This window comes from Pagrus major, chromosome 16 (assembly GCF_040436345.1).
Source record: "Pagrus major chromosome 16, Pma_NU_1.0".
Lineage (NCBI taxonomy): Eukaryota > Metazoa > Chordata > Actinopteri > Spariformes > Sparidae > Pagrus > Pagrus major.
Window position 1 is genome coordinate 12,266,875 of NC_133230.1, and position 14,294 is coordinate 12,281,168.

At 38.4% G+C, this 14,294-nt stretch overlaps 1 protein-coding gene across 2 annotated transcripts in view; it reads right to left on the bottom strand.

Annotated features, from left to right (window-relative positions):
* The window catches only part of atp9b (ATPase phospholipid transporting 9B), a 43,459-nt gene that overhangs the window by 23,945 nt on the left and 5,220 nt on the right, over positions 1-14,294 (bottom strand). For both annotated transcript variants that reach the window (XM_073483253.1, XM_073483255.1), the window contains exons 2-10: positions 13,657-13,830; positions 11,027-11,177; positions 9,942-10,055; positions 9,081-9,189; positions 8,342-8,400; positions 6,982-7,033; positions 5,338-5,432; positions 3,352-3,432; positions 922-997 (exon numbers count right to left, since the gene is read on the bottom strand). In XM_073483253.1, coding sequence (XP_073339354.1) covers positions 922-997; positions 3,352-3,432; positions 5,338-5,432; positions 6,982-7,033; positions 8,342-8,400; positions 9,081-9,189; positions 9,942-10,055; positions 11,027-11,177; positions 13,657-13,830 — 911 coding nt within the window. The remainder of the gene's footprint in view (positions 1-921; positions 998-3,351; positions 3,433-5,337; positions 5,433-6,981; positions 7,034-8,341; positions 8,401-9,080; positions 9,190-9,941; positions 10,056-11,026; positions 11,178-13,656; positions 13,831-14,294) is intronic.

Below are 14,294 nucleotides of genomic sequence, written 5' to 3' on the forward strand. Positions count from 1 at the left end.
ATCACAGCTCGAGTACAAGACCAAGCAGAATTACCTATATTATAAAGTACTAGCGTTGTCAGAAAATATCAATACATATCAGTTCTGAATATTTGAAACGGTTAAAACACTTTTTTTTTTTGCAGAATCGATACACCAGTACCAGCTGTACTTTCTCGCTGTCCTCTTCGACAGTGAGTTGACACATACACCGCTGCAAAGCCCACATAACCCCACCATCATTGGAAGTAAATTAAATTAGATGCTGTTTAGTTTAATGTTATGTTATTTGAAAAAAAAAAACATAATTTCAAAATATAATAATTTCAAAATATTCCAGAAGTTTTAAGCAAAATTCAAAAATCTCATTAAAAATGAATCAGTGCGTTTCTCCATCAACTGCACTAATCCAGATTCCCTCTGTGATGATGGGTTGAGGGGGGTGACATTCAAAAAGGGCCCCTGTCTGGACTTGAACCAGGTCGTTAAGGTTACATACAGTCCTGAAACCCCCACCCTTTACTTTTTTGGTACTGATGAGTAACATGCAGAATAACATGAAGACTCTGTGTACAAGAGGAAGCAGAGTAGTGTACATTTAAGTTAAGATGTTTGATGTGTCAATATCCTTACTTATGCTAAGTACAAAAACACTTTTGTGATATTTTAATTAAATTAAAATTGCACATAAAAACAGGTGGATGGAAGCCCCTTTTGATGCAGAGGTACAATTTTTTACTGTCTTAAGAATTTTTAAAATACTTCCTGACAAACGTGGAAGGGAAATTCCCTAGACAGCAAAAGACACATGGAACTCGTTCATAAACACAGTCTGTGGTTCTGCAGGGTTTCAGGGAACCATCACACTGTAGCTGCCAGGAAAATCTTTTATCTCATTTCAAGATAAAAATGGACATGAAATGAAAGTTGTCATTCACTTACCAGATGCAACGACTGTGCTGGCCCAAAGAGTGTTTTCAATACTCAGACTCTCATGGATCTGTGGATCTGTGTCTTCCTACAGGAGAAAAAAAGAGAAAAGATTGCTTTACCACTTGTGTATCTTTGTTCATTGTGTAAGCATCGATGGCAGTTTAATACACAGTAAAGCAGGGAAGCCATGTCTTTATATTGAGAGCTTGTTACCACTGTGTGCCCATGAAACACTCCAACACTATCACCAATACATTACAGGCAATGTAGTTCAAAAACGCTTGAGAAATTAACCACAGCACAAAACATAATTGCACATGGGCAGCACTTCAGCAAGACACCCAATTATAATCAACACATAAATGCTACATGCTTGTGAAATGATCCACTTCTATCAGTGCTCGTCAGTATTTAAGTATTTTGGTTTTGAAGTGACAGTGTTCTTCCAGATTTGAACACTTAAATGTCTTTTCTCTGAAACCCTGTGGGGCAGAAAAGACTCACACATCAGCTACTGAGCTGCAGAGGAGAAAGACTCACCTTAACGATGTGAATTTATTTTTTGCAATTAACCAACTTTTAATTAGTATTGTTCTGTGTGATCCTGGAGCCGATAGGAAAAGCTAAATCAAGACCATAAAAGCCTAAATTTTAGAGAGAAAAGACTTTTGACTCAAAAATTCTAAGAAAACTGAAGCTGAAACAGATTTCAGCTTCAGTTTTTAGATTGAATTTAATTCTGAGGGCTCACACATTAATTACTATAAAACAAGGATGGTGAAATGTTTACTACCATAAAGCTGCTCTGTGCTTTGGCTATGCTAATTCCTTGGGTCCCATTTGCAGTCACAATCAATTTAATTAATCTATCATCATCCACGATCTAAATTGCAATATTCATTCTTAATTTTATATATTAATTTCTGGAATAATCCCTCTATTTGCACCATTAAGCTCCAGATCCAGTATGCCTCCAGCTATATTTCATACTGAATTGTTTACAATATGTCTCCCAAGGAAAAACATTGTGAAGTAATTAGTCCAATAAGTAAAGTAATCTCGTTGGCTTCATCACTTTGACACGTAGCGCAGACCTGCTGGTCAATGAGGTTATGTGAAGTTTGAAAACAGAAGTAAGAGGACATTAAATACCCCAATCTCTGTGATTCATCTGAAAAGCAGACTGTGGACACCTTCGAGATCAATCACGATCTCAAGATATCAGATTGACCACCCCTAATTTTCAGCTGTGTATACGTATAAACTGCAGTTGTGGTTTTGTAAATTTAACCCAAAACAGTTAAATCGCACAGTGACAGGATTTCTCTCACCATTTTATTCACCGTTTTGGACAAAACGCTTTGCTACAGCAAAATTAATGTATCTGAAAATAAAGATTTCAGCTGAACAAAACTGAGGAACATGAGCTCAGTTGAGTGTATAAAGCCTGACCAGAACGGCCGGGCTCTGCTGGGCCATTAATTTCCACAAGCACCTGACACAGTTGTGCAGACTGTAGCAATACAGTAGTCCCTTTATCAATACCTCCACTAGATTTGGCATGGCGATAGAGGCTCCTTTAAAAACAGTATAGAGAGTGCACGTAGATGAGATTTCAGTGATAAATAAGCCCCCGGGGAGCCTCTTGTTTCACCCTCCCTCCTGTTTCACCCTTCTCTCTTAAATAAAGACGAAAGCTGAAAATGGCTCGAGTCAGGAGTGCAGAGTCAAGGCTCCAGTTTCGGCTCAAATAGCCTGTCTGATATGATAATTATGATACCTAAGCACCCACATCCTGTCAATCCACTCAAACATGGGAAGAGGTGCATGAAAAATAAATGGCAGGTTGCAGAATGCTTGACCGCTCTGACATTGGCACAGAAACAAAGCCACCATATCCGTCTCAAGGAGAAAAAAAAGGAAAAAAGAAACCCTCATAAATAGGTAAGTTCATTTGCTGCGGATCTGTGGGAACCCATTTTTTTCCCATCCTGCTCGGACTAAAAGCACACGCTATGCAAAGGAAGGCCGCGGAGGATGAATGAGCGGAGGAAGTGCTCGCTCACTAAGCCTGGTGTGTGGCCAAGAGTGAAGACGGGCCACAAAGCCTCCCTTTGTACCGGAGCTCTCCTCTCTGTGGGGGCTGCGCTAATCTGCTATTAATAAAAAAAAAAAAAAGAAAAAAGAAAAAAAAATCACTGAGCAACAAGCAGGACGGGATGGATGAAGCTGGAGCAGCGAGAACCTGCCTGTGATGTAAGAGGTACTCCTGCTGGAGATAACAACGGGCCCGGATGGACACACAAGCTGTCATTGTTGCCGCTTGTCAACACACTGTAGTGATACACATCTTCTGTGTCAATCCACTCTCTATAGAAAGATCTGCATGTGTTTAAGATTTAGTCTACAGCTTATAAATATGTCAACGAGCTACTGTACCCTTGTGAAGTTCCCCTCGAAGCTGTGGATGTCCAGCTGAGGCTTCTGGGCGTAGACATAGGCGGTGATGGAGAAGAGGTCCTGAGACAAGGAGACAGAAACAGAGGCGATGAAGGATTCAGAATTTATAAATTAATATAGAATTCAGTCTCTTTTTACATAATTATTTATTTATTTATTATTTATTATTGTTAATTATCATCAATTATTTGTTTTAAATGCAGGATTTACTTTCACTGGCTGCTGAGTGTAATCTTTTTCTATCCTTTATGTCCGCAGGCAACACTTTTATGCTTGTTTTAATCTTGCACTCATTTAAACTGACTTTTGGGCTATAACTAACAAATATTTTCATTATCGATTAATCTGCTGACTATTTTCACAAATAATTAATGAAATATCTAATCATTAAAATGTCAAAAATTGTGAAAAACGCTCATCACATGGCCCAAGTTATGCCTTAAAAATGCTTCTTTTGTCCAACCAACAGTCCAAAATCCAATGACTCTTCAAGTTCTATCATAAATGCCAAAAAAAGCAGAAAATTATTACATTTAAGATAACATTTTTGCTTGAAAAATTACTAAAAAATGTTAAATCAACTATCAAAATACTTGACAACTAATTTTCTTTCAATTTACTAATTGTTATATCTCTACTTTTGATGAGTTTCAATTAAATTCCTATAGTGATATAAATGTATTTGAGCACTTAATTACATTCAACCACATTTCATGGTTCTTTCAGAAGAAGCTGGTGAGTGGACCTGGAGTTAAGATTTTTTTGTCAAAAGATACAAATGTAAACTACAATGTATTTCCACCCTTTTTTTCTAGTCTCATTCACTTTTTTTTGTTAATTCTGGGGCTAAACTGACCCGAACCCTTTGAAAATAAATCTTCTGTATCATTGGATGTAACAGAACGATATGACATAAACAAAACAGAACGTCAAGGAAGACACGATAGTAAACAATGAACCATAAGTCTCCAAAAAGTAAGACTCTAGCCTTAGGCCTGTCAAGCACCTAACACCAGCCTCTTTTTGCCCTCGAGTGAAACAAAATTGATTGTAAATATTAAATTATTCAGGCAGGCAGCCTCTGCAGCGGCTAGGCAACCCTCAGTCATGCTCAGATAGTGTTCTCCTGGTGAGAACATGGGCAGAGCGGTTAAAGAGGAGCAGGGAAGATTATTTTACTGAACCCCCAATGGAGAGTAGTGTTGCTCCGGCACTTCACAGAAGAAGACTCAGAGACTCAGTGGGAATCCTGATGCATTCAGAGACATACATGTGGCAGCTGAACATATAATCTATGTACGAACAAACTGGACGTATTTAGTGACGGAGAGCTGACACTCTCTCACTTTCTGAAAGTTTATGTACAACTGTGTGTTAAAAATTAATTAATATCCAGTATATACAATATGACCTGATCCATTTGTATTCACGAACATCAGATTGTGACTAATAATCTGTGGTGCCATGTTTCCCATGAGGTGTGCTCACTTGTTACTGTTAGAATGATCACACATGGCATCAAACTCATCCGTCTTGACTCCTGACAAAAGGTTAGTTTGGGAAATTTTCTCTGACGAGGTCGTCCCAAATTAAGGGACAACCATGTAGCAAGGTTGAATAGCAGCTAAAGTGAAGACAACTCTTGCTGTCTTCCCTTGAAACTCAATATGGATGCCACAGCTCAATCATCAAATGACTTGCTGAAACTTTAATTCTCTGATCACATTAAGTGGCAACAAAAAAAACCATCAACTCAACTTAAATCTTAAGTGTTGAGTATCGCCTCCAGTTAAAGGAAGCTGCTGTCAGCTCCAGATTGTTCCTGCTGTCCGTCATCAGTGATTAGGTTTCCATCACAGCCAGACGACTTCATTTGATGAGCAATGCTTTTAGTGATAACAGAGTACTCATTCACAGCCGGTCTGTCTGTTACCAGAGATTCACGACATCGTAATGTATCCATACCCCCACTGCTGGTAGTCGCTGCGTGCAGCCGACAGCAACCTTCAGTTTCCAGTCTGTTTCTCCGTCCAGCTGATCTGTTCTGATGAAACACGCACCTGAAAAAAGGACAGAAATGTCATCAAGACTGTTGTCTCTGTTACATGGTGATCAGCGTGTCTGGAACTGTGCTACCTTTGGATACGTTTCTTTTCGAAATACACAGATAGTACACATTTCAAAAAATCTGACCAATAAATGAATTCGAATTCTTAAGTAAATGCCTCAGGCGTATCCAAGGGTACGCACAAATCTTTCCGTAAATTTCCTCTAAGATAGTACCCAGATAAGACAGCTTTCCTGCATTGTAAAACAAAACAATATGTTCATTCAGCTACACTGTTTATACACTTGTTTCGATGTTTGACCAAAACTATATCATACTTATAAACTAGAATTTTTAAAGTGAGCCAATGTAATTTTTGCCACAAGTAAAATTACAAGATAATGCTAAAAGTTAAAACTAAACATGCATGATTTTGTATAATTCTATACTTATTTCAATGAAATCCAGCAAAGAATATCTGCATTTCAGAAAACCTGGGAGGATCTGAAGGAAGTTCTGAGGGTTCATACAACAAATGTTTAAATGTAACTGTTTTCATTAATTGAGTTGAAGTTTGTGTTACATATATCATAGTAATGATAATGCTTAAATGTCACCCATGTCAGTGAGATATTGTATGTTAAAAACTTAAAAATGTATTTAGCAGTGTAAATGATGTTACTGTAATAAACTGGCATAATGTCAAAGTACATCCCCAGCAGCACAGTACATTATAGCCTGCAGCACAATCCAGACCATCCGTGGCTGTTGTGGACACTGCGAGGTCCGATAAACGTTGAGCAGTCGTGACCTGTATTGATCTGAGGTAATATTACATATGAAACTGATGGATGAGAGCAGCTATCTGACAGAGAGGGTAAAGGGCAGCTATAAACCATCCCTAGAGGGTTAACTATGATGGAAAACATTAACACAAGGAGGATGATTCATGGTTTCCTTCTGCTGCGATGGCACTTCAGCTCCTCACATGACATCAGTGAGATGTGTGCGTGTGAAAAACAAAGTATATGAGACCGTATGTGTGACAGATAAAGATGTGTTTATGTATGTGTGTGCGTGCGTGTCGGAGGCATAAAGACATCAACAACTCCCTGCCAAGATTATTGACACATCAAAGATTGATGGAAATGACGTCCTCAGAACATTTCCTCCCGATGCCCCTCAGACAACAGCCAGGATCTGACGCAGCTTATTGATTAATTGGAATTTGCATCATCAGTCACTAGAAGAATGTGATATAAATCATATGAATCACTTCCTGCCTTGATCAGATGATGTCAAAAGACTGGAAGTGTGGGTAAAAGTCACATTTCTCACTCAAATGATCTTGACACAGTTCACTGAAGTTCCACAGGCCAATCAAGGTTCAACTGTATGGTATTTTGTCTTTGTTTTATTTCACTTTTGTTGTAATGATTTATTCATGTTTATCAAGATATTTTTCCTCATTTTAAAACCTTTGTCAATCAAGTACTTTCGCTGAGCAAGGTTTTGTCTTTGCTTCACATTGATAGAGTTACACCAACACTTTGCCTGCTCACCATTTTTCTCTGATGTTCTCAGGAATATCATGTCTGCAGGAATCCTTTGGTTCTGGAAAAAGAAACAAGAAGTGCAAATGGCGGTGTGTTATTGAGCACTGTAGCAAAAGCCCTTTGAATCTTCCTGAATAATTAAGCAAGGTCAATACCTTGACCAGAGGGTGAAAGAGAAACAGTTTTTTAAAGTCTGTCTAACACACACTAATGGAAATTTAACGTGTCAACCTTCTAGCAGCAGCTAGATTTCATGTTGGCTGAGCTGAAACCAAAGATTACATGCTTAACAGGTGAGTGGGAGTTTTATAGTATCAAAATTACAGTATCAGTTACAGTCGCAGTAAAGCAGATCTCTGTTTAATGTGCATTGTACTTTCAAATCCGATTAAGTTACTCAATCTATTTTAAAGTGGCTAAAATCCCCTTTTTCTTATTGTCACTGATTTGAAACAAAAATCAAGCAAAATTATGCTGAAAACATTCAAAGAAATGCAAAACTTTAGGAAAGAGCTAAATACATTCTAACTCAAACCTAAGAAGCTAGTGAGGCAATGCAGAGGTAATTCTTCTGTGAAGGGATTCTGTATTACATCCATTAACAGTTTTGTGCTGAGTGCCTCACATTAGAAAGGTGTAGTGCAGTCACAGCACACTTTAATACGATTAATGCAGAGAGGTGTTAGTTAAAGTTAAGTTAAAAGCAGAACCTAACTCTTATGTAATAAAACACGCTGTCTTTTAATGAAAATGGATTATGATTAAGCTACAGCAGAAACGAGGTAACATATTCTAAATTTCCTAATAAATTGTACTCTGTACTGTATTGTTGTGATGCAACTTAAAAAAGGTGCAATATGTAATTGGCCACCTGTCAAATTCATACTCCAAACAGACCTGCGACTAACTGTAGCTGCCGCTAGCTAGTTAGCTCAGTTAGCCATTAAGCTTAGAGCACAGAGTGAGTGTTGGTGTTGGTTAGACTGCTAGCACAGGAGTTTTTGATCACAAAGAGGTTTAAAGGCCTGGGGAGTCTGAGACTGACAGATGCCATTTGACAACAGGGAAAACAGTACTGAGGCGATTCTCAGTGGCTTGAGTGGTATTACGAGACATTACGGGCAGGTGCTAGCTGGTTAGTGTGCAAACTTCATTAGATATCTTTGCAACACAATGTACAGATATCCTGGGCACAACGTCAAAACTGTTATTTTTCAAACTTTACAGTTAATTTTTTCCTTTTTCAAACTACATTCTTACACATTGCACCTTCACACTGGCGAGAAAAATATTTGCAGTACTAACATTTGTAACAAATTAAAATGCTTGCATGCAAATATATCTACAGCAGACACTAAAACTTTACCTTGTCAACGATGATCAGGTCCCCAACTTGTATGTCTGAACTCTTCACTTGAACTTTACCTAAGGAAAAAGACAGGTTGAATAGATGAAAAGACAGCAATCCTCACATTAAACTCTTCCTTTTTAAGATATGCTGTGAATTTTTAAACAGCTATGAAATAAAATGCATTTATTGATTTCTGGCTCTTGAAAATGACGCTGACTCTTAAAACCACAGCCCACTTATTGCTATTGCTCTTCTCCTTCTCTCTCACCTTCTAACAGATCGATTACCTCCAGAATGAAAATGTGATACCCTTCTGTTTTCATCTCTGGTGCGAGGCATAGACTAAAACAATGGCACATGGGGTCATTCTCAATTATAAGTGCCTCAATTTCCGCTACGACCCTTCTTTTTCAAGAACGCATAACTGTGTACATGAGCCACATTAGCACACAGAGAGTGTGAAAGCGACATCCTCAGCCATGGTCACAGATACCACACAGGGGGATTTTACCACACATTCAACAAAGGGACAGATCTTAGATCATACAGTCTTGAGAAACTGAGAGAAAAAAATCAATGCAATTACAGCGAGAAGAATGACTTCTGTTACAAGTGTAGATCAGGTGGAGTGCCGTCTCTTAATTGCATGGGGAGAGCTCGACTGTACGCTGGAATATCCGTTATCATAATGTCAGCAAACAGTTACAGGCATGAGGAGGAGCGCGGATACATTTCCTTCAGTCCTCTCACTGACCTCGTACTGTGAGCTTGCTGTAGAGTTGAGAGTTCATCTCTTTGTCCCGCTGGTACCGTCGCACTTCGTCCACAGCCTCTCGCACCATTGTGACGGCTAACACAAAACCCTGAGTGACAAAATAGAAAAAAAGATCAATCACTTCACTGATCATTAACAAAGCTTCATTAATACCAAAATCCATTGACTTACAACTAGTACAACAAAAGGCCTTCAGTTTTCATAGGATAAAAAAGATGGCTCAAGTTAAGTGTGTTAATATGTAGGTGATCTATAGACTTTACTACAGATTATTTTCTTACAATATTTCAATTAATTTAGCCTATGAAGTGTCAAATAATAGCCAAAAAAGCACATTACAATTTAGCTGAGCCAAAGGTGATGGCTTTTGGGGCTTTTGTCACATGTTGATATTTATTAATCACGATAATCTAGAAATTAGGGCTGGGTGTTAATAGCGCTATAAGGCTATATTGCGATACAAGATATATACCTCAGTATTTTCTAAATCTCCTCAAAAGCACTGCATAAATGTCACAATCACAACATTTTTGACCAAATACCAAGTGTCTATAATGACTAGGAGGTAAAAGGCAAGTATTAAAACAAATACAACAGTCTGTCAAGTTCAGAAAATTAAATCACTTCACTGTAATGCAGCCTTTAAAACCAGGAAAAGACAACACTTATCATCACTTAACCATATCACAATATAATGATATCCAAAAAGTAAGACGATATATAGTCTCATATCAGAAAACAAAAGTAATATTGATACATACAAACAGAACAGGGCAGACATTCTTTGAGAGACCAAAATATGTTTTTATATAAAACCAGTAAAAACTGAAGTGCATTTACCAGAGGGGCCCAGTACGTGTACAAATAACCGATTTTGAGCGATGGCACAAACTGGGAACAGGCCACCACCAGGAAGTAGAGATTGAGGAAGAACTTGAACTGCTGGTAGAGAACCTGAGAGGGGAGCAGAAGACGAGGATTCAGAGAGGTGAGTGAACATGTCAGCAAGGTGAGTCAAAGACGACGACAGCTGCCAAAAAAGACAAAGAGGATGCGGCAGGGGATGGGTTACTGTAAATGTTCCAAGGTGGAATAAGATACACGTTAATGCTGTTAACTTTACATTAACCTAATGGAAACTCTGACACTTCTGTTTCAAATGGCATGCAGGGTACAGATTTCACGTGGCACGGTGACTTGGCACAATTTCGATTGGTGCAGAATAAATACGACGAACAGGACTGATAACGATAATAATGAATGAAGATGGAAAACGGGCCAACTTTCTTAAATCACACATACCAAAGTGCCACCTGTGACTTACTGAGGGCTCTTTGCTAATGGGCCATCCATCAACGGGGATCCCTTAGTATTCTATTCATCTAAGGTCAAATTTTGAATAATGTTTGCAATAATGAGAGTCTAGCATCCAGTCACAGCTTATCAGAGACAATGGGATCAATGGACGATGCTCTACAGTTAATGAACCCCCTGACCTTTAGGGAAAAATGCACACTGCTAAACTCAATTTGTGTGTATTTAATAATTCAAAGTGGAGGAAGAGAAACCGAGCCGTTTTGTTCAACATCGATGAGAATATCTACGTCTCTAATAGACAGTTGACATTTTATGGCCGGGGCGCGAAGGCAGCCCTCTTAATCATGGAGCCATTTGGTTTTTAATAAGTAAGTCTGATGGATCTTAATGTCCCCTACAGTGTAAACCCTTAACTTAATGACAGAACAGTTAACAATTAGACCCAGTGCATGCTACCGTGCTGTAGGTACTGTTAATCTACAAAAGTTAATGACTCAACTCAAAAAACCCAGAACTTCTTGTTCCAGTTTGGTGCAAAGATCAGAGCATGAAAAGTTTATTATTTTACATGAGATGAGGCTGTAGATCTTTGTTGTTCTTTAACTCACCCCAGGCACAAAGGTGAAGATGTTGTACTTCTGGTTTTTGATGGCATTTTTGGGGTACTTCTCTTCACATTTCTCTGGGCAGCCGAGCCACACCGTCCTGGCCTTCAGCTCCTTCTTCCTCCGACAAATATGGGCCAGGCAGTCACAGCAGCTGAGGGAAGAGACATCGATATGGTCCAGTGTAAACTAGAGATGAAATGACTAGTAATAAATATTTGTATTATTCTATTCTATTTTGAAAATCCATTATTGGCTTTATTTTTCATGCAAAAAAATGTCAAACATTTGCTGGTTCCAGCTTCTTTAATGTGAGGATTTGCTGCTTTTTCCCCACAGTACTCATGTTATTTATATCCCTGCTCTTGTCAGTCTTAATTGGATCTTCCAAGGTTTCTTTTGACACATTTTTATAAAGAAGCCCTTTGCTTCTAGTGCTTTAAATGTTCTGAAAAGGTTAGTATCTCCAGGAGGGAATTCCCCTGCTAATGCTGTGGTGACACTTTCACAGCCAAATGAGCAGACAAACATACCGTATGGCAGAATATGATACGGATTTGCCCTTGTTTCTTTGTCAGTTTCACCTCATGTTGACTCTTTCTGACATGCAAAGACCTATGTGCTTATGTTATTATTGTGATATTATGAAAGTTCTTAGAAGAGATTAGAGAGAGGAGATGGATTTTAGATTGATAGATTTACTTTTTAAAAAGTATTTGACTTTCTATCAACCTGCTAATGACTACATTGGGGCTTATCTGGCATATCTGATATCAAATGCAAACAGAGGTGTAGTGTGGGGGTAAATTACAATGAGAGCATCTCACTGTGAGCATGACCTAAACTGGCACCTGGGGGGAACGAGGAGAGAGTGTCAGTGTATACCGTCATGCTGATCGACTTGGCTTTTCCACTTTTTAAGCAAGTTGGCAAAACATGAAACTAAATAAATCAACTTTGGTAGAAAGTCTTGTTTGTATTGGCCTCAGCGTTCTCTGTCTCTGTGCACTCCGAGTCCAGTTTCATAAGAGCGATTATTTGAGCAAATGAATGCTATTCAAATAATATGCCATTTGAACAGTCAGGGCTTATTCAGAGTGAATTATTTGTGTTTTATAATCCCACACTAAGCACACATAAAATTACTGGAAAGCATCAAACTGGTCAGCTGTGAAAAATCCGATTTGTTCATTAGTGGGGGGATGGGGAGGGGGGATCAATATGCAGCTTCAACTGGGGACGCGCCGCTAACAACAAAACGACACCGAAAACAGAATATTCTATGAAATTCAGAGAATGTTTCTTTTTGGGCACCGAAGTGCTGCACAAACATTTGTTTAGAAATGTGACACTTTATTGTTCTGGCATAAACAAACACTCTTCTCCTAGCCAGACAGGAGCATCTTTAGAGGGCAAAATTCAATAGTCAAATTAATCATTAGCTGGATAAACCGCCTCATCGTTCTGTTTGACCTGAAAATCTTTTTGGACTGATGGTGCGCATCGAGGAACTCGACCAAAAACATGCCCTTATCCTCTCTTTGCACTTCATGCACAACTACCGGTGCGTTTGAAATCCAAACTGATCATCGCGGGCATACTTACTGACATTATACACTACACATACATTTACAGAATGACAAAACACTGGCAACTTTCAGAGTAGTTAAAGGTCCAATAACTAACTAATCCACCAACAGAAAATGACATGACTTTGCACTGCAGCAGAGGAGTAATACCAGACCTCGCAACCATTCTGGGACTATGATGAACATTTATTTTAGTTATACTTAACCCTATCTTTTTTTATAAATAGGTTATTACACAAGTACCATCATAACAGGAAGAAAATAGTTTTCTCAAAAAAAAAAAAAAATCGATATATAACAATTCTGAATATTTGAAATGTTTTATATTATTTTCTAATTGATAAATTAGTACTAGCTGTGTTTTTTGCTCTCTTTCTAACAGCGAGTTGACAGTTACACCTCTATACTGAGCACAATACACCTCCCCCTCCAGAAGTAAATTAACTTCCATGCTGTTGAGCTTAACACACAGTACACAACCTTTGTATATTTATCTTTTTTTTTTAAAATCTAAAATTTTGTGTGCTCAATTCTTTCCCCCTTGGTATCAACATGGTAGAGAATATACTAATTAATATTTTTCAAGATAGTGGAACAAAGTTAGAATAACCCTAACCCTAACCCCATCCGACCAAATGAATGAACTTAATGGTGATGGAAATATCCACACAACAACTGGCAGGTTAGTCCCCTTAAAACACATGTAGGCATAAAACCATGTATTCCTATTTGAAGTCAAACATACTTTTTTAAAATAATTTTTCTTTCTTAAGATATGCTCCCTTACAAAGAGGCAGAATAATGTATGAGTGGAGTTTTATACCGTACTGTGATAAAATACCATCTCTGCAAAAAATACAAAAGATAAAAATCCTTATATGAACATTATGTTTAAGTTTTCTCCCAAGCAGAAGCAGGACTGAACTGAAACAAGGGAAAGGTCCAGCAACATGAAACCAGAATGTGATTTCTCTGAGTCATCGTGCACAGATGACCACATTATTATGCTGTAAAAACAACAATAATGTAATAGTATTGTATTACCTGCCACACAGGACTTTCCATCCTCCCAGGAGGAACCAGCCGAGGCCTCTCTGTCTATGATTGACTCTGGCCCGGGGCAGCGTCTGGTAGTCGCTCTCATCATTCTCAAAGCCTTCCTCCGACATCATCAGAGGCATCTCATCCAGGTTAGAGGGCTCATCTTCTAGAGAGTATCTGTAAGGTCAGCGTACAGTCAGATATAAAGAAACTGAAGAGGGAAATTCAATACAATATCGTCAGCAGGACCAACAATTTTGAAAGAGTGATAAGTGATAAGATGAATGTGTGTGAACAATATTCACTCATAAGGATTTTCCAATTTTAAATGTAATGAACACATAGTTACACTGAGAAGATGCTGAAAAATGACTCCTCTTTTCATCAACATGGGTGCTGAATTATACATGATCGACATACAGGCTTTGTGGCCAACTATGGACATTTTGTAGCTCTTCAAAGCACCAGATGTGCAAAATCTGGTGAAAGACTGAAGAAAAGCCAACACTAAAGCTAGTTTGAACAGTTGGCTCAGTTCCTCTATCACTAAGCACCGAAGAGTACGTCTCCTGTTCACATTATAAAGGAACACTGGAAACTCTCTTAAGAGGCACATAATGTCTTATTCATGAGGCTCCTCT